The 21,032-nt window shown below is 42.2% G+C and overlaps 1 protein-coding gene across 1 annotated transcript in view; it reads right to left on the bottom strand.

Annotated features, from left to right (window-relative positions):
- Positions 1 to 213: 213 nt before the first annotated feature.
- Positions 214 to 21,032, bottom strand: part of GPRC6A (G protein-coupled receptor class C group 6 member A) — a 28,606-nt gene continuing 7,787 nt past the window's right edge. Inside the window, exons 4-6 of the mRNA XM_053273571.1 lie at positions 7,376 to 7,588; positions 2,697 to 2,820; positions 214 to 1,392 (exon numbers count right to left, since the gene is read on the bottom strand). Coding sequence (XP_053129546.1) covers positions 260 to 1,392; positions 2,697 to 2,820; positions 7,376 to 7,588 — 1,470 coding nt within the window. The 3' untranslated portion in view covers positions 214 to 259. The remainder of the gene's footprint in view (positions 1,393 to 2,696; positions 2,821 to 7,375; positions 7,589 to 21,032) is intronic.

Here is a 21,032-nt window from a genome sequence, read left to right on the forward strand (position 1 = left end):
TCTCACCCAGCCTGGCTGCCTAGCTTTCCCTTGGCAATCCTGTCATGACATTAACCCTTCGTGCAGGTTGGTCATTTTCTGGTTTCTGAACCAACCTGCAAGCAAGGGGTTAATACCACAGCTGGGAACAGGAAGGAAGAGTGAGACAGCCAGGTTGGGGTGAGAACAAGCCTTCCCTGAGACTCATTTACTGCCCCCTCCCGATCTGCCCATACCAGCTGCCACTGGTTGTCTAGCTTCATGTCTTGAAGCAAGAGCATCATATGCTAGAAAGTCTTCTCCTTGGGATTGTGGGCCCTGTTATATTCTTAGGTGGTACATCCTGTCTCATTTCTCTGTAGCCAGATGACTGGAAATGGCAGCTACCATTCACCCAATTTTCCCCACTCTTAGATTTACAACAATCATTTGTGCTAGGAACTGGAGGTGTTGCACTCTTAGAATCCAAAGAACTTTGGTTCATGCTAAGACTCCCTGCACTTTTAGATGAATAATTGTAAAGCATTTTTAGGAAAGCTGATTTTGTATTTGCCTCTTGCTTATACAGAATGATGTAGCACTTGGGAAAGAACATACAACACAGAATCCCATAGTTGGATATTAAAATGACAATGATTTCGACAGCTGGCAAGTACTTGCCAAAAGTCGTCATGTAGACAGGAATAAATATAATCCAAGCAATGAAGTAGATCAACATACCAAATGTTATGAATTTTGCTTCATTGTAGTTCTCAGGTAGTTTCCTGCCTTTAAAGGCACATATGAAGCATATGAAGGCCAAGAGAGAGATATAACCTAACATGATCCCTAGGGCTACAGGAGAGCCCTCATTGCATTCCAGGATAATAACTCTTCGGATGGAGAAGTTCTCCTCAACAAAAGGGCTCCGAACTGTTATCCAGATGGCACAAATCAAGACCTGAATCCCTGTGCAAAGAGACACAGTGGGAATGGGTTTGTAGAGGCCCTTCAAGATTTTTTGTAGCTTGGGATCAAAACTGAAGGCCAACAAAATTTTGAGTGACTTAATTAAAATGCACGAAATGCAGAGTGCAAAGCTGATACCAAAGAGAGCTTGTCGGGTTTTACATTTGTAGGCTTTTGGCTTGCCAATGAAAAATACTGTGCTAATGAAAGTGAGGAAGTGACAGAGGAGGATAACATAGCAGACAGTTAGGCCACCAGACGCTTTTACAACAGGTGTGTCCACATTTCTAGTAAATATTATGATAATAGCACAAATCAACACAACTCCAAGAACAGAGAGAACCAGTAACAAAATAGCAAACCAGTCGTTCCAGTTGAGATACTGAACCATCTTCTTGTAGCATGTTGAACTGCTCACAGGCGACCAGTGAGTTCTGTTGTTACATAAAATGCAGTAATCCATATCTACACAGAGAAAAACAGAGATGTCTTGAAAATGAGTCCTGCTAGTGGTCTGATCTCATTGAAGAGATTGGGGACCAGAGGGTTGAATTCACAATTCTGGTTTATTAAAAAGAAATAGTCATTTTGCCTGGGGAGACATTCTTGAGCTTAGGGAAACTAATATAGATTATTAGTGTTTTATTATTGCTAGTATTAATAATTATTATATTTAAAGATTGTTGAAGATCGAATCTCAATACCTCTTCTATGACTAAATGAAGTTCTCACAGAACCACGACCAACAGATTTGGGGCAGTTGCCCCATCCGTTGGTCGTTGATTCTATCTCCAACAAAGATAATTAAAATAGCATAGTTTTCTGAGAAGTTTACAATAAATAACAAAACAAAACACGTCATACAAATCTATGATGAAAACAGTCTATAAGTGGCTCAGATGGATGTCATTCATTTGTATCACTTATTTAGATTTCTTTTTGTTAAAACATACTCCTGTTTGTATTTTATCATAACCTTTTTTCTTCTAACAAATGTGCTTATAGTAGGCACATAGCACTGAGATTAGTATGTTTTACTTGGGCCTCTTGCTATACAAAATAAGAGTTGTTCAGGTGGCTAAATAGCCATGTAGCTGCTCCAAGCAGCGAAATCTCTACATTCCCTTAATTCCCTTTAATTTCTATCAGCAATACTTTCTTGAAATTGCTAAAGGTTGCCCTAACAACAACATGAATGTCATGTCACAATGTACCTGTCATTTGAGAATATTATTTGTTTTTTACATTTATATCTTTTTCTTTCTCCCAGGAGCCTAAAGCAGGCTACATGACTATATTTATCCTCACAACAACTCTGTGAAGTAGATTAGGCTGAGAGATAAGTGACTGGCCCAGATTCACCCAGTGACTTTCATAGCTGAACGGATATTAAAAACATCAAAAAGCACCTTGTTTTAAAAATCAAGTGGACTCAGCCCAAGATTTTGTTACAAAATTAAATACTGAGTCTGGACATTTATAGTCTAATCGGCATCCCAGGTTAACTTCAGCTGAACAAAATCCAAAGCCTGTCATTTTAACTGTATCTTCATAACTAGGAAACATGCTTCTTCACTTATAAGAAAACCCAAATGCAGGTTGCTTTCTTTCCCCACAGCCATCTCTCAATTTTGATGGAGACTAGAACAAGCACAGATATATCTGACTCACTGAAATTTTATAAAAGGTTTGTTTTTGTTTTTTAATAAAGCAGATGCATCTTTTGTTCCTCTAAAACTTTAATTTATTTCCATATTTTGGTTCCTCACCTGACCGGTTTGTGTAATAGTTTTCTGGGCAGCTTATACACTCATAGCAGCATGTATGAGGGCTTGCAGAAACTTTCTTCACCTGTCCTGGGCTGCATTTCCTGGAGCATTTGGACGGAACATTCTTCAAGGTCAAAAAAAGAAAAGAAAACCTGAATTCCTAACCATCATCAATCGGAAATCACACCTTCCACTTTAAAATAACTAAACATATTATTTTGTAATCTGACTCTGCAACTTTCAGTAATAAAATGACATCTTACACATTAACATTTTAAAAATTGGGCCAGTGTTATGAGATGTTAACTTTACCTAATGAGAGTAGCAATCTGGTTGACCAATTTGTTTGGAATGTATGTTACTAGTCTGAAATAAAGGTAAAGGTAAAGTGCGCTGTCAAGTCGATTTCGACTCCTGCCGCCCACAGAGGCCTGTGGTTGTCTTTTGGTAGAATACAGGAGGCGTTTACCATTGCCTCCTCCCGCGCAGTATCAGATGATGCCTTTCAGCATCTTCCTATATCGCTGCTGCCCAATATAGTACCAGTGGGGATTCAAACCAACAACCTTCTGCTTGTTAGTCAAGCATTTTCCTGCTGCGCCACTTAAGGTCTGAACTGCTTGTGAGAAATTGGTTTAGCCAATTAGACGTAGCGATAGCCTGTGAGAAATTGGCTAAAATGCATTTTATGCCATTGACAAAAAGCTATGTGTGCTGGAAACATGAACATAGATTTTTGTGAGACAGTGGACAAAAATTTGAAAGAAGGATCACTGCTCATGTGACATGTGCATTCATTTCACTTTTGCATATGATTTGGCAACAGGGATGTAGCTATAATTGAGCATATGAGTTCAAAGAACCAGGACCCCCAGTTCCTGAGGGCCCTCCGGCTCCACCTCTCCCTATTTTATTCATTATCTCCTTCACTCCGAGGGGCCACCAGGGAGAGGAAATGTAACGAGTCTTAAGTTTTATCTTAAACTGAAGGTTTTGGGGTTACTGGATTTCCAGGCATTCTAAGAAGGGAAGTCTGATTGGACACTATAGAGAAGAGCATAGGTACAGTGATGATTGGACAAGGGAGGACAAATGTCCCCTGGCCCACAGGGGTCTGAGGGGGCCCATCCCTAAAGTACAATTGCCACCTCACTGTTGCCATACGTGTCTTCACAAGTGCATTTGCCACCCTGCCCTCATAGCCTCATATCGCTTATAAGGACCCCTGTTACGTTGTCACTAGCGTGTGCTTCCTCATAAAAATTCACCCTAGCTTGAGTTCTCTTCCACAACCCATTGCCACTTCCTTGCATTGCCTCACAAGTTCATAGACTACTCCGTTGCAGCCATGGAAATAGCACATGAAGCAAGTACACTTCCCAGATGTCCCCATCTGCTTTCCCAATGCCCCTGTATGAATTCTCAGCCCTATGGGCTTTGCTTTCTGCAGAGAAGAACCTCTCAGTACCAAGAATGTAATGAACTGCACCAAAAATGGAAGCAGCACCAGGGAGATGCTACAGAGATTCACTGGGATTGCAACGACCAATGGACAGCCCTATTAGCCATTTTCTAGAGCTTACGAGTCAAAACTGCTGCCTCTTAGCCACTTTCTGCATCAGGTTTGGTGTCCTTTAGTAGATGCCTGCAAAATTTCAGGCAGATTGGGCAGACAATTTAGATGTTATCACCAAGAGAATATGGGCTTATAATGTTAGAATGCAGAGACAATCCCCCATCTTAATTATATTAACTTTAGAACTGTAACATAAGGAAAGGTTCTTTGGCAGGAGTTTTTCCCACCATAGAATCTCCCTCTGCAACTGGAGGATAAATTTTCCTCTCTATTGAAAGACTGCTGATTTTTATCACTAGTCTTTGGAGAGTATTGTAGTATCTTAAGCCTTGTTTGACAGAAATTAATATCCATGTCTCTCTGGACTAATAGCATTAAAGGCCACAATAAATGGCCTGGGCACAGAATTATACTTCAAATTCACAGAAAACCACCCCTACTTTAGTAGCACAGATCTCTCTCTCTCTCTCTCTCCCTCTCCCTCTCTCCCTCTCTCTCTCTGACAACACATAGTTATTAAGGGATATTTTAAGTCTGCACATTTGGCAACATTCCACTCGGACCTCTGAAAAGTATAAGCATGCATATGTATTCAGTACTTGGTTTGGGCCCCTTTTGCAGCAATTACTGCCTCAATGCGGCGTGGCATGGATGCTATCAGCCTGTGGCACTGATGAGGTATTATGGAAGACCAGGATGCTTCATTAGCGGCCTTCAGCAATTCTGCATTGTTTGGTCTCATGTCTCTCATCCTTCTCTTGGCAATGCCCCACAGATTCTCTATGGGGTCAGGTCAGGTGAGTTTGCTGGCCAATCAAGCACAGTACACTGTATACTTTTCAGAGGTCCGATATTGTTCTATTCTTCAATCCTTGTCTTCTTGGTTCCATGTAATATTCTAATTTTCTGAGATTGTGGATTTGGGGTTTTCATGAGCTGTACGCCATGATCATCACAATTATAACAAATTAAGGCTTGACTTATCTCGCTTTGCATGTAATGCGTCTGTCTCATATATCAGTTTCACCTTTTAATTTGCATTACTGAAATTAATGGACTTTTGCACGATATTCTAATTTTCTGAGTTTCACCTGTATTTTTCTAGGACTTACTTCCTAGTAATTTATTCCAAGCTTTGCTGAGTGTTTTGCTTTCCCCTTTGGTGGGGATGAGACAGATGGAGAAAACAATTGTCCATAAAAGGAAGGGAAGGGGGTAAATGTTTAACTATAAAAGTGCTAGAGTGCTCATAGACTCTTTTTATGAGGCATCTATATTCAAAACCAAGACTAGAAATTGCCAGGACTTGCCCCTCCAAACGTTGGCTTAAGAATTCTCAGTGCGCAGACTCTGTTATGTTCTTAGAGAACTGTTCCTATGTTATTTTTCCCTGTTATTATGGAGATTTTGAACAATAATTACTCAAAATCACTAGATTAATATTTTTCAAACCAGCAAAAGGCACCAGTCCAGTATGGACCTTGATTTGGGGGGAATGCTAAAAACATTTTTTAAAACTAAAAATATACATTGGGGCTCTTCTCATGATCAGTGAGAAGAGCTGTAAGGGGGTTTGTGGGGCCCCACTCTCCCCACAGAGGATCAAAAGGGAGCCCTGGGCGGCTGGATCAGCCGCCCACACAACTGCCAGCTCTGTCATGGAGCCAGTGAGGGCTGAAGGGATTGGGGGCCATGCGGCCCCCAGAAGTTCCAGGATGCTCTGCGCGAGTGCATGGGGCATCCTGGAGGGACTACTAATGTGTCGCCATGCGTCATGGCAACACACGATCAAAAAGATGAGGTTAACGGAGCACTCACTCACTCCTTTGGCTAAAGGGAGGGGTATTTAGGGCAGATAGCTGCCGGGAGCTGCACAGCTCCCATTGCAGCACACAATTGGCCAAAAGCAGGCTAGGCTCCCTTAGCCCACTTTTGGCCGATCGTGAGAATAGCCTCAGTATCTGATGAAAAAAAGTTCGCCAGGCCAGTGTGGCCAGAACCTAAGGGGTATACTCGTGAGTCAAATGGGCCATAACCCAAAATTTGGCTTTAAAAAAGCCAAATCTGGCAACAGAGCTTTGAACCCTCTTTTTAGGAGTTAAAAACTTAAACTGATGTATCTCAGACATTTTGCAACAGATTTGCATCAAATCTGGTGTCTCTTGTCACCTAGTTAATCTGTGCATGATTTCAGAGGGATTGGGTAGATACCTTTGATTTTATAAGAAATAGAATGTTTAGGGCTTATAATGGTGGAATGTTGAAAACACTCCTCATCTTAACTATACTGGCACAACGGTGTGAGTAAAATTTAAGCTTGCAGGGCATGGCCACTCACAGCCAAGTGTGAATTCAGTATACATAGCAAGTCACATAGCAACCAAGTGCAGCCTTCCTGCTCAGAACTGTAGGCTCAAAACAATCCATACATTGGATTAAAATAATGCTGTTTGGTGCATTACTCCGGTTCTACTCTTGCACTGTCTTTAGAGAGGCTGTAGCTCAGTGGGTATAGCAGATGCTTTGCATGCTGAAGGTTCCAGGTTCTTTCTTTGAAATCTCAAAGTAGGACTGGGAAAGATGGCTTTTTAAATCTTGGAGAATGATTGCTGGTGTAGACAATACAGTCCTTAGGGATGTGCAGAACATTTCGAGCTCGGAACGGCCTGCCTTGAAACTGGCTGTTGGGAGTGTTCCCAGCTGAAATGGAATGCAAGTTCCAAATGAAATGAAGGGCTCAACCGGAACAGAACACAAATGCCTGGAAGGTTCTGTCAGAACAACTGGTTGAGCCAGTTGTTCTGACAGAACAAGCCCTTCATTTGAAGGGTGTTCCATTTTGGATTGGAACACTCCAAATGGCCCATTTTGAGGCAGGCTGTTCCGAGCTCAAAATATTCTGCAAATCCCTAACTGAGCAAGATGGACCAATGGTCTGACCCAATATTAAGCAGTTCCTGTGTCTTTGTGTTTGATTTTTCCTCAGATGCTATTTTCCACGCTATTAGCTATGCTTAAAGTTTGAAACCTGAGAGCACACAAATCTTGTATGAGGATATGTCACATTTTCACTGGATGACTTAATTTACACCCTCCCAGATACCTTTAGATTCATGAACTCGATTTCATCCTCCTCATCTGCAAAGATGAAGTCATCTTTCTCCAAGTCATATTCTGCCATATTGGTAATCACCATCCGTCCATCAATTTCCTTCCAGAGTAGCACATCATAGCCTGTGTTAATGTCTCCTTGAGAGTCAAAATAGACTTCCCTTTCATTGTCAGTAAATCTTATTCCTTTAAGTTCTTCAAGCAGCTGCAATGATGAAAATAAGGAGTGAGCACAAATCAGTGTCACTTATGGAAAAGGGATAACATGCAGTAGCATATAAAAAGGAACAATACGGATCAATGTAATGTCAAGAGTTCATTATTTATAAGATTATGGATAGGAGAGACATACTTAATGATGTCATGACATTCATGCTATTCATGTTAGGACAGCTTGTATCAACCGGAAGAAACTATTGCTGATAGAGATTAAAGAGACAATGGCTTTCTACTATGACTTGTTTTGTGGAGATCTAGCTCCATTTTTATCACCTCTTCATTTAGCCTAAAAATATAAACACTGACATTTTATTATTGCCTACAGTTGGTTCTAGGTACCCCAGAAATTCCCTAGGTGTAGCCATGGGCAAGGTTACACACACACACACACACACACACACACACACACACACACACACACGTTCCATCCGGACCGGAACTGAACCTCTGGACAAGCCCACATTTTTTAAAAATTCAAAATACATTTAAAATACCTCTAGCCCCTTTGGGGGACTTCCTGGGGGGTGGTCTGTGAAGGTTCCCTCTCCCCTTACCAGCTTCTTAAATCACCACCGTAGCCCAAGAAAATGCTTGTTTTGGGCCCATTTGGGCCTCTGTAAGCATGCGCAGTGGCCATTTTGGCCGCCACGACACATGCATAAATGGCCTCTATGAGGCCTGGCATGGCCCAGGGTCTCTCAGAGGTCATTTATGCATGCGTGGTGGCCATTTCCCCCATTTTTTTTAAAAAAAATGGCCACTGCAAATGGGCCTTGCCAGGCCTCACAGAGGCCATTTACACATGTGCAGTGGTGGCCAAAATGGCTTTCACAAACACTTACAGAGGCCCGAATGGGCCAAAACCAAGCATTTTCCCAGGCCGCGGCGGTGATTTAAGAGGCCGGCAGGGGGAGGGGGAACCTTCGTGGACACACACACACACACCCTGCGGCCCATAGGAAGCCTCCCAAAGGGGCTAGAGGTATTTTAAATTTATTTATTATTTTTTATTTTTATTTTTTATTTTTAAAAAATTATCTACAAAATTTTATTTAAAAATTCGTGGATCCCCCCCCCCCCCGACCAGACTGTGTAGAGGGGGGAGGTTCGATGGGGGCCGTACCAAACTTGGCCAGTCAGGTTCAAGCACACCCTAATCAGCCATACCTAATAGAAAGGACCTCTGGCCACTGCCTCAACCTGGGGCACCAGGAAGAGGTTTGGATCCAGATGCACCTCCAGACTGAGTACCTGTTCCTTCTGGGGAAGTGTGACCCCATTCAGAACTAGCAGATCAAAATCATCTCCTGTCTGACCCTGCACAATTAGTACCTCTGTATTATCTGGATTCAGTCTCCATTTGTTATCCTTCATCCAGCCCATGAGGCAGTCATATAGGGAGGTTATGCCTTCTCCTGATTATGTTGACATGAAGAAAGAGATTTGGGTGTCATCAGCATACTGATAGCACCCTGCACCAAATCCCTTGATGATCTCTCCCAGTGGTCTCATGTACATGTTAAAAACCATAGGACACAATATGGAGCCCTGAGGGACACCATACAAGAGTTCAGATTTTGAAGAGCAACAATTACCAAGGTACACCATCTGGAATCTGCCCAAGAGGTAGGAGCAGAGCAGTGCCTCTCACCTCCAAGCCTCTGAGATGCTCCACAAGGAAACTAAAATCGTTAATATTGAAAGCCACTGAGAGATCCAAAAGGACCAACAGAGTCATACTCCCTCTGTCAATTCCCAATTAGAGATCATTCATCAGGCCGACCAAGGCGATTTCCACCCCATAGCCCACCCAAAAGCCAGTTTGAAATGGGTCTAGATAATCAGTTTCCTCCAAAACTGCCTGGAGCTGGGAGGCCACTACCCTCTCATTTACCTTGCCCAGCCACAGAAGGTTGGAGATAGGCCTATAGTTGCTTAACTCTGAGAGATCCAATGCAGGCTTCTTCAGAAGAGGTCTATTAATAGCCTCCTTAAGGCAGTTGGTGCTGCCTGAGGATGTGGACAAGATCCTGTGCAGTGTGCGGGCGACATCGTGTGCTCTTGAACCTTGCCCTTCATGGCTAATAAAAGCTGCCAGGGAGGGTACAGGCAGATGGTTGGAGGTGATCATTAATGCTTCATTAAGGGAGGGCAGGATGCCACCATGCCTCAAGGAGGCACTGGTAAGACCATTGTTAAAAAAGACCTCCCTTGATCCCTCCAACCTGGACAACTATAGACCTGTATCTAACCTTCCCTTTTGGGGCAAGGTGATAGAGTGTGTGGTGGCATCCCAGCTGCAGAGGGTCTTGGATGATATGGATTATCTGGACCCTTTTCAATCTGGTTTCTGCCCCAGATATGGGACTGAAACTGCCTTGGTCGCTCAAGTAGATGGCCTTCACCAGAAACTAGACAGGGGGAGTGCGTCCCTGTTGGTTCTGCTGGACCTCTCGGCAGCATTCGATACCATCAACCATGGTATCCTTCTGGGCCGCCTCTTGAGTATGGGAATTGGAGGTACTGTGTTGGAGCGGCTCTGTTCCTTTCTTGTGGGGAGGGTCCAGAAGGTGGTGCTGGGGGACTACTGCTCAGCCCCGTGGCCATTGGCCTGTGGGGTCCCGCAGGGTTTGGTTTTGTCCCCCATGCTGTTTAACATCTACATGAAGCTGCTGGGAGAGGTCATCCAGAGACTTGGACTGAGTTGTCAGCAATATGCAAATGAAACTCAGCTCTATCTCTCCTTGTCACCTGATCCTAGGGAGATGGTGGATGTCCTGAATCGGGGATTGGAGGCCGTGATGGGCTGGATGTGGGCTAATAAACTGAGACTGAATCCGGACAAGATGGAGGTAATGTTGGTCAGTAGGAGAGCCAATTGGGATGAGGTGATTCTACCGGTTCTAGATGGGGTTGCACTCCCCTTGAAGGAGCAAATACGCACCTTGGGGGTATTACTGGACCTGGCTCTGCTTTTGGAAGCTCAGGTGGAGGCGGTGGCCAGGGGTGCCTTTGCATGGCTTCAACTAGTGCACCAGCTGCGTCCCTTCCTCGAGAAGGCAGATCTGGCCACAGTTACCCATGCCTTAGTCACATCATGGCTGGATTACTGTAACACGTTCTACGTGGGGCTGCCCTTGAGGAATATCCAGAAACTGTAGCTTGTACAAAATGCGGCAGCTAGGGTTCTATCTGGAGCTGCCCAGTGTGATCATCTCACACTTATTTTGAAAGAGCTGCACTGGTTACCAGTGTGTTTCAGGGTCCAATTCAAGGTGCTGGTTTTGACCTTTAAAGCCCTTAACCATTTGGGCCCGGGATACCTGAGGGACCGCCTGCTCCCAAGGGTTGCTGCCCGTTTGACAAGATCATCTGAGGGGGCTCTGCTCCAGGTGCCGACAATGAGGGAGGCTCGGTTGTCATGCACTTGGGACAGGGCCTTCTCTGTTGCTGCCCCCAGACTTTGGAATGCTCTCCCAGTGGTCATTCGCTCCTTAGACTCCATCACAGTTTTTAGAAAGCTTGTTAAATCTTGGCTTTTTATCCAGGCCTTTATATGATTGTTTTATTGCTGCTTCTGTGTATTTTTATCCATGTACAGTTTTTATGTTTGTATTTTATATATTTTAAATCAGATTTGTTGTCATATTTTTTAGCTTAATACTTTAAACTGTCATTTTTATTATGTTTTTTTTTTAAAATTAACCACCTTGGGATTGTTTTTAATGAATGGCGGTATATAAATTTAACAAATAAATAAATAAATAAAAATAAAAGGAGGTATCTTGCCCTCCCTTAGAAAAGCATTTATAATATCTACTAGGTCTTCTACAACAACCCCGCTTCAGCCCCCGTAGTTCTTCCATATACCAAGGGGCCAATTTTGAAGTGGGTCAGAGAGGATGCTTATGAGTGATAATGTCTACTGCCCTGGTGAGTTTGCTGTTTCAGTTCTCTACCAGGGCATCAACAGGATCATCCAGAGAGCCAACACTAAATCCTTCCAAGGCTTTTTCGAATCCTGTTGGATCCAATAACCTTCCAGGGCAAACCATCCTAATAGGCCTCTCACACCTGCAGAGGTGGGACTTTTATTTTATTTTATTTATTTAACATATTTTTAAACCGCCCAAAACCTATGTCTCTGGGACATGGTTGTGAGTCCAAGCTTAACCGGATGGTGGTCCATCCATGACAAAGGGGAAATCACAGGAGTCCCCACCCACAGAACACCACCCTGATCAGAGTAAAAAAAACCAGATCAAGTGTGTGACCAGCAACATGCATCATTCCTGAGACCGCTTGGGATAGGCCCATAGTCGTCATAGCTGCTATGAACTCTTAAGCCGCCCGGACAAATGGGTCCCAAAGTGAACATTGAAGTCTCCCATCACCACAACTGGGAGACTCTAACGCCAAGCCCAAGCCCAAGTCAGTCAGCTCCGTTAGGGATTCCATTTATCAGAGTGATCAGTATACCAACAGAAGTACCAGTCTGTCCCCAGTCCCCAAACTTGAATACACACATTCAATATGGTCAGACACGTCAATGGGGATCCTGGTAAGGGAAATGCTGTTCTTATAGACCACAGACACTCCACCTCCTTCACTATGCCCCCTCCCTGCTCCTCAACAGAATACCCTGGAGGGAGAAACTGGGACCATATTGGGCCACCAGCCTCCCACAACCAAGTCTCTCTCATACATACCAGGTCGGCCCCTTCATTTGATTTATTCTGATTTATTCTGGACCAACATGGCATTACAAAGGAGCAAGGTGAGGCTCTGCGAGTGGTTGGCAGTTCTCCCCAAGGTCAAAGAGTTGGCAGGACAGCCAGAAGGGGAAACAGCTAGTAGATTTCTGATTTCCCCTATAACGGCCTGCTGACTAGCCAACATTACTTCTATTCCCCACCACTACTGGAATAGCCATCCCATCACATTGATTATTGCAATGATTGAGCCCCAGGTCCCATTAATTTCATTATAATTGCAAACAAGCTCACTGAGTTGTTGGGGATAAATGTAATAAGGCTTGTAAAGCTCTGTGCACAGTCAAAGTACTACAGAGGTTATTATTGGTAACAACCTGAAGGACAGAGATGGACATATTTGAATAAGCTAGCAAGTACTTCTTTTTGAGTTCCATTAGTTGGTTGTTGAAAGCCAGAAATATAATAAGTCTTTGCAAATATTTTGAAGCCTCCAGTGCAAAGCAGTTGTCTTTACTGGGTAGCATCCAGACTAACTGTGCGAGTGCAATGCACTCATGAAAGCCATTTCTCCCACCCCTCCTCCTCCTCACCCCTTCTCTTTCATGCAGCCCCTGAGTCCCCAAATAGCTGTTTCTGAGAACTGAGGAGACCATCATCAAGCTATGGAATGTGGTGTGGGTGACTCCCTGGACACTGGGAGGAATCCCTGATCAGCAGGAGAGATCCCTGGACACTGGGTGGAGACACCCCCCATTTCCTGCAGCTACCCATGCTGCATCCCATGGTGTTGGTGAGGGCCCCTCAACTCTCAGGAGTCGCTTTTTAGGGGGTTCAGGAGACCAGGACGAATAGGTAAAATGTTAAGTACAAACACAATGCTCACAGAAGCTCTGGGTGCTACATGCTGTAGATGTACTATGTTTGCTTTACCTTGTTTAATTTGAATGATTTTTCTCTATACAGGTAATGCAGGACAACCTGAGCTCCTATGTTTGTTTGTTTGTTTGTTTGTTTGTTTGTTTGTTGCAATTTTGCAGAAAAAATTTTTTTTGATGGATGTCTCATCTCACTACAGTAACATTTATTTATTTATTTATTTATTTATTTATTTATTTATTTATTTATTTATTAATTACCCAAAACTCACGTCTCTGGGTGGTTTACAATAAAATAACACAGATTAAAATAAAAATTAGAACATTAAAACAATTTTAAAACAATGATGAATTCTTTAAGTCTAATTAAAAACTAATTTAAAATTATTTAATGCACATATAGCAGAATGAAGTGGTAGAATACAGAGGTGCTGGCTTAGGATGCAGATGGGAGATTACTTTTTAAATGCTCTGTAAAAACTCCCTGAAAATAGAAAGCTGGCACACCAGGGAAAGGTTAGTTCTCTATTTGTCATTTTAAAAATCCATCACGTAAAAATCTAGTACATCAGGGAGAAAGCTTCTAGCCCACACCTACTTTCTACTTTTCTGCTTTTAGTGACTTTTAAAAATTTTTTGTGAGCCATTAGAAATTGATTCTGGCTGTAAATATTTATGAATATATAAATATTTATTTAAAATATTTGTATCCCACCCCTCCAGTGCATGCTGTTTGCCGTGGCTCTGAAGAATACTAGATCACAATAGAACAGAAAAATTAAAATAAACATTGAAAGTTTTTATTTCTATGATGAAGATAAAACAGTCTTCTGTAGCAAATTTAGCAACCCTAAATCTATCAACCTGTTTTCTTGGCCTTCACAAAAGTCCATCTGAGAGAGAATTTATAGACCACATTGCCTCACTTGATGAGTTTATCAAATGAAACAGATGACAAAATACAGGCAGAACTTTCACATGAAGACAGGGAAAGCATGAAGATTTCTTCTTCATCATCACTAATTATGTGTTTGAAGAAGATCCTGAAATTATTGCTAATTAGTTTTTTCTGGATGTCTTGAGTTTTACTATTCTGGAAGAGGTGGGAAATTTTTCTTTATCCATTCTACACCATGAGAAATGTTATAGATCTCTATCATGTTTTATCTCTATCATACCCTTTGTTGCTTTTCTTCTAAACTAAAATGCTCCAAATATTTTAGCCTTTCTTCAGAGGGAAGACATTCTAACCTCCTGATAATTCCAGCCAAACTTTCTGGGATTTTTCTCAAAATATTTCTACCATATCCCTATTGAGATGTTTCTGGAAGTTCACAAGCAGAGCATGGCCATTTTCTATTGGTTCTCTCCAGCAGCTAGTAATTAGATGTCTTTGAACATGGAGTTCAATTTTGTTGGTGTGACTAAAAGTTGGGATACATGAATAATGATATCCATATACAACATAAGCATGTTTACTCAGAAGCAGGTCTCAAAGAGTTGAAAGAAACATGCTCCCTATGGAATGTGCGTAAGACTGCAATCTTAAGCCAACCTACAGAGCCAGTGTGAGGCAGAGGCGTATCTAGGGTAGGGCAGGCAGGGCACGGGCCCTGGGTGCCACTTGAAGGGGGCGCCATTTTTTAAAATAAAAAAAAAGTTAAAAATGGATGCCAAAAACAAAATGGCCACTATGCATGCTCAAATGACCTCTGTGAGGCCCATGCCAGGCCTCACAGAGGCCATTTGAGCATGTGCAGTGGCCATTTTGTTTTCAGCGGCCATTAAAAAAATTTTTTTTTAAATTGCCACCACACATGCTCAGATGGTCCCTGCAAGGCCCTAGAGGCCAGCAGGGGAGGAGAAACCTTTTCAGACCCCCCCCATGGCCTTTAGGAAGCCCCCTGAAGGGGCTACAGGTAAAAAATTTTTAAAATAAATTGGCACTAAGTTACAGAGAATCAGGGCTTGTGAATACTGAGCTGAAGTTTATGAGCTAGGATTGTATTCATTTGCTCTTACTTTGCTTCTTGTGATAAGTGAGTTAAATGTGATGTCTTAATAATATGTCTATTAATGGTGAGTCTGTCTTTGAATCAGTGTGAAATCCTTAGTATTAAGGCCCACTGGGAGTTTCTTGCTCTCTGTCTCATTTTAACTGTCTTTCTGAAATACTAGAATATATTCCAAGCAGTGACACAGTTTACTCTGCATATCCTTTAATTATATTCAGAGTATCTGGAAAAAGCCAAATTCTCCATTTATTTTTAAAACTTATGTAATAGTGATGCTACAATGCATAGTATTGTATCTGGAATTAGACAGGCACTTCTGTTTAGTTTTCCAAGTACACCTCCATATAGTATTTGGGTATTTCATGAGCCCCCAGCATACTAATATTTGTAGTTTTTCAGCATTATTTGGTCAGGCTACATCCACTGCTAAATCGTTTTTGAAAATATTAAAAGATTAATGAACTTGACTTGTATTTTTCAGCTGATATTATGGTAAAGTTATCTGAAAGATGGGTGTCAGATGTTTGGTCTGGGGGCACAATTTCAGTGCTTGCCCTAGGCGCTATTTTCCCTAGATATGCCTCTGCAGACAGACAATCCTGCAGAGCTGTTTAGACAATTCTACACAGCTGAAACATAGGCAGGGAAGAAGTGTGTGCACGGCTTTTTAAAAAACATCTACTGTAGCTGATCACACAGTCAGAATTATTATGATTATTTTTATTATTATTAATAGAACTATTTATATACTGCTTTTCAACACAAATGTTCTCAAGTTTGTTTAGATAGCAAAATATATAAACACAATGGTTCTCGTTCCCCAAAGGGCTCACAATCTAGAGAGAGAGAGCAGAAGGGAGGGAGAAAGAGAGAGCAGCAACAGCCACTTTCTCTTTCACAGGAGAGAGACACTGTGCTGGTGCTGAAAAGAAACAGTTGCTCTTATGCTAAATATAAGAGAGCTATCACTTTAAAGGTCAAGCTATCACCTTAAAGGCCAAGTTGAAGACAGATCATCCTGGAGAGAATCTATCTATGTGGTCACTAAGAGTCAACACCGACTTGACGGCACTTAATAAATCAATCAAATCAATCGCTTTAAAAGGTGCCTCTTTGCTCAGTAAGCAAGAGTCAAGATTGCCTTGCTACAGTAAGGACTGGCTACAGTTTAAAAAGAATTCAAATCACATCTGGGTGCCCTTCTGCTGCCCCTCATGTGGCTTGGTTGTCTCAAGCTGTGGCCTCAGTGCTTCAAAAAGGTTTACACACCACCAACAAAAAACTTGCCTCCCCACTGAAGGTCAAAGAAAGTCAAAGGGTCAGGTGGGGTGAGAGTGCTTCAATGTTTGTTTGCCTTTTAAATAAACATTGTTAACTAAGTATAAAAAGGTGCAGAAGAGAATATTTCTCCCAACTACCTAGGTAAAAAGGTCAATTCGGGTTTATTTGCCCGATTTCTCTTTCCCCTCCCCCAACTTCCTTTCTTCTTCAGTGTGAAAATAAATGGCTTGCAGACCATTTATTTCACCCATTTCAAAGGCACAGAGCTAGGGTTTCACCTCAGACAAAGTAATAGTTGACTTAAATTCAGCTTTCAGTGAAAGTTTGGGCCCTGTTCAAAGAAAGCTGGTTGAAGCTGAAACCACATAGATGCTGTTGAGAAACAGCACTACTTTTCTCCCTCTTTGAAAGGCATTTGCCAGAAAATCATTATATTGGTTTGCTAGGAGATTGTTAAGTATGATGGTAGTGGTAGCTATATATTCACTAAGTAAACAGACATATTATTTAGAGTCAGCATAGCCCAGTGCTAGTGCAATTTCCCCCCCCCCCTGTTCAATTGCTTGAGTTGTCTAGATATATGCTAATAATAATTGGCAATCCCAAGGCTCCCTACCACTCACTCTGTCCTTCATTCTTCATCATTTTGACAACTAATATTTGGTTTCAAAGTATGATGTGTTACTTTAAACTTCTTAGCTGATATAAAATTGCTGTAATACTGTGAACTGAGGCTCAGACTGAAGATGTTTGGAAGCTGATTCATTTTACAGTACTGTGTTCAGGAAGTCACTAAACATATGCAGGGACACAGGAAACTGTAGTTCTCTTAGGCCAGGTTCAGACATAACACAAAACTGGAAGTCCCTTCACTTCCAGTTTCACTAATCGGATGTCCAAATGTGGCAGACTGCAGTTAAAGAAACAAATGGACCTGTGGTTTCACTCTCCAAACTCCATTTGTTATCTTCAGTTCTCTCTAAGTTTTGTTGTCCCAACCTCGGGTTTGGCCAGGCCAGTGTTACATCAGAATGCTGGAACTGCTGTTAGTCTTGTCCCAAACCAGAGTTGAGGGAGGAAGCTCCTCCCTCGCTCCAGCTGCTATTGGATATGTGGGCTGTCCTTCAGAGAAGAAGGAGCCCTGCACAGCCAGCTCCCCCACCTCTGATTTCCGAGAGGCCCATCTCCCTGTTGGAAGTGAAGGACTTTGCACTGTCTCTTGTCTCAAAGACAGTGGAAGACAGATTAGTGAGTCAGAGGCTAGAGGGTCAAGACATTGGTCATCCCTTCTCTATTGCTCTGACACTATCACTTTGGAATGTAGATTGCTACTCTTAGGGACTAACTTCCTTCCTTCCTGCTTTGCACTTCCTCTTCCTCTCTCCCTTCCTTTTCCTGTTCCTTCTCCCTTGCAAAATGCAAGCTCCTCTCCCTGCACCATGAGTGCAGAGATGCAGAATCCATCTGCATCCAGCTAGCTAGCTAGCTAGATTAGAGATCCTAACTCCTACCCTGTTTCCCCGAAAGTAAGACCTACCCCGAAAGTAAGACCTAGCAGTAATTTCTGATGTACCGCTAATAGCCCTAGTGCATTTTTTTGGGCTAAAATTAATATAAGACACTGTCTTATTTTCGGGGAAACACGGTAACTTTCCTATCCAGAATGGAGTTCTCTAATAAATACCATTTATATTGATTTGAAACTATGAACTGGCTCCAAGTTACTTTATTTTATTTATTTATTTATTTTTGCATTTATATACCGCCTTTCGTTAAAAAGATAACCCCAAGGCGGTTTACAAAAGTTAAAAACATACAATAAAGAGACAATTAAAACATCATGTTAAAAGTATAAAAACATATAAAAACAGGCATAAAACAATACAACAAATAAATAACAAATACAACAAATAAGTATACACTCTCAGTATACACACATGCCTAACTAAATTCTGCTGTGTTGTGCCTCTGTGCACTCTGCTATAATGAAAAAGGGTTTCTCCTACCAGAGAGAATTCCTAACACTCCCCAGCGTCTGAATGCAGATGGGAGAGTGGGGACGGGGAGCGGTGGCTGTTAATCTGAACACAGTCATCATGTTTACTCCTTCCCTCCCTCCCCCTCAAAAAGACTTATCAAGTTCACAGATTCTTTGGAGAAAGCTATGACAATTAATTAAACTATTATAAAACTGGCAGAAATATATGATGTAATATTGTTAGGGATGCCATCTGGCTTCTCAGGAACAGATTCAACCATATAGGAAGAAGAACAGGGTTAATTTTGCTGCATATAACTAAGCAGAAGACTCTCACCACCACAACAGTCAGCCATCTCTCAGGACTAAAACAGTTTCCAGTCCCAGACAGCACTAGGGACAGATGCCTCAACAGTATACTAATTCTCAAATATTTGGACAGTTTTCACAATGCTATGGTATGTGATATAGATATGACTGTAGTATCAAGGTATCTCTCAAGAAGTGTCAAAAAGAGGGTTAAAAAATTCATAGATCCAAGCAAATCCAAAGAAAACCTCTGTTGTTAATCAGTGTCATGGGCAAAAGTCAGTTTTGCATAGGAACTAGGAGATTTGGTCCAAATCCATGAACAATCATTAATCAGTCCTATGGTTTTAGGTGAGTCATGTTCTCTTGGTTTTTAGTTTCACAACAAATGAAATAGAAATAACTAGCTTAACCCGCACAGAGCATCTGTGTGCTAGTACTTGATTGCTCCCCTCACCTTGCTCTCTCCACCCTCACCTGAGCCACTCTCCTGCTACTCTTCCTCCATCATCCCGTTGCTTCCACCCCCCTCACCTCCATCCCTTTACTCCATCCACCTCATTCTGGCCAAGTTGCAGCCTTCTATCCCCAGAGCCCCACTCCTGCTCTTCCCCACAGGAGCAGCAGCAGCAGCAGCAGCAGCAGCAATTGACTGGGCCCTTCCTCACTGCCGCTACCGCCACAGCCGCTCATTCACCTCAGGCTGCTGAGAGGCCCAGGCCCATCTCTTGCCTGCCTGTCTCCCTCCACCGATGGCCTCAGTAGCCCCAAACAGCAGCAGGGGTTGACTGGGCCCTTTCATGCTGCCGCCGCCTCCATAACTGCTAGTTCTCCTCAGGCTGCCCACAGGCTCGGGCCTGTCTCTCACCCTTCCTTCTTTCTCTATTCTCCTCCCTTCTTTTTCTCTCTTTCTCTCTCCTCCGCTCTATCTTCCCCTCTGTCTTTCTTCCCCTCCCTGGTTTCTTTCTTTCTTTCTCACTTTCTCTTGCTCTTTCTCTCTTCTAAAGTTAACAGATCTTGTTCATCTTGTTTCCTCATCTAATTCACATGACAGCCTCCTTCTCCTGAAGGGGCATTTTCCTCCCTCACGATCCCTCTTTTTGCAGACCCCTGCCCACTATCCTTTTATATATCTATATAGATATATAGATTCCTCTCCTCTACACTCAAGAACATCCGACCAGTAACAGTTGCATTCCAACTGACTTTAACCATTACAGGCTCCTCCCCCTATCTGAATATGGAATCCCCACTGCCCAATCAGGTTCTTCTGCTCACAAACTCTCATGAGAGCTGCCACACACAGGATTAGCCATAGGTATGCCTTAGAGAATTATATAGAGAGATAGTTAGAAAGCTAACAGAGTTGTTGGGAGGAAAAACAAAATAAAGGATGTAATTCATTTTAAAATAAGTGTATTAATCTATTACTGACTTCTAATGGAATGTGTGAATAGGCACAAAACCTCCGCAAGCTCCCATTAAGGATAAGGGGTATTTGGGGATATTGGGAGGGACCATAGGGCATGCCAAATGTGATATTTTGGTTGGAAAGCCACATGTGAACAGAAAACTAGCCCAGAAAAGCAGAGAGCACATATGCTCCACAGCCATAAAATGCTCAAATGGAGATTCTGAAAGAAGCTTCTTCTCCTGTTAATCAATGGGGCACAGTCAATCACCCTGGCAGTTTGGCAGGGGTGGGGGAGAAGGTGACATATAAAACTGGGAGGTGGGATGGAGGCAGCAAGAAAAGCCATTGACAGTTGATGTTAACAATCACATAAGACACAGGCTATCTAAGGAAAAAAAGAGAAAATGTCTTAAAGAAAGAAAGAGAAAATGTCTTAAAAACAAAAAGAAATGAATCTTAACAAAAGAAGAAACATTGTGAACACAACAAAATATACTATACCAGACAAGAAAATAAAGGAAACCATTCTGACAAGACACTCCCAAGCCTGCATTTCACCTTCCTGCTTCCCATCAATGTCCTATGAAGTCCATTCCTCACCAATGAAACACTGAGATATTGGATCTGATGTGACATATTTGTCCTGGGTTCCATTTGTGTTTTCCATTCCTGAAGAGGTAGCTTGCCAGAGAAACCTTTCTTCCAATTTACACTGGCTTTTATGGCCAGACATTGAGCTAATCTATATTTTAGTTGGGGTATTTTAATCTTCATGGGACATTTTGCTGATGATTTATATGATTTAATGCTTAGATTAAATATATAAATGTATGTGTTATACAT

This window comes from Hemicordylus capensis, chromosome 1 (genome assembly GCF_027244095.1).
Source record: "Hemicordylus capensis ecotype Gifberg chromosome 1, rHemCap1.1.pri, whole genome shotgun sequence".
Lineage (NCBI taxonomy): Eukaryota > Metazoa > Chordata > Lepidosauria > Squamata > Cordylidae > Hemicordylus > Hemicordylus capensis.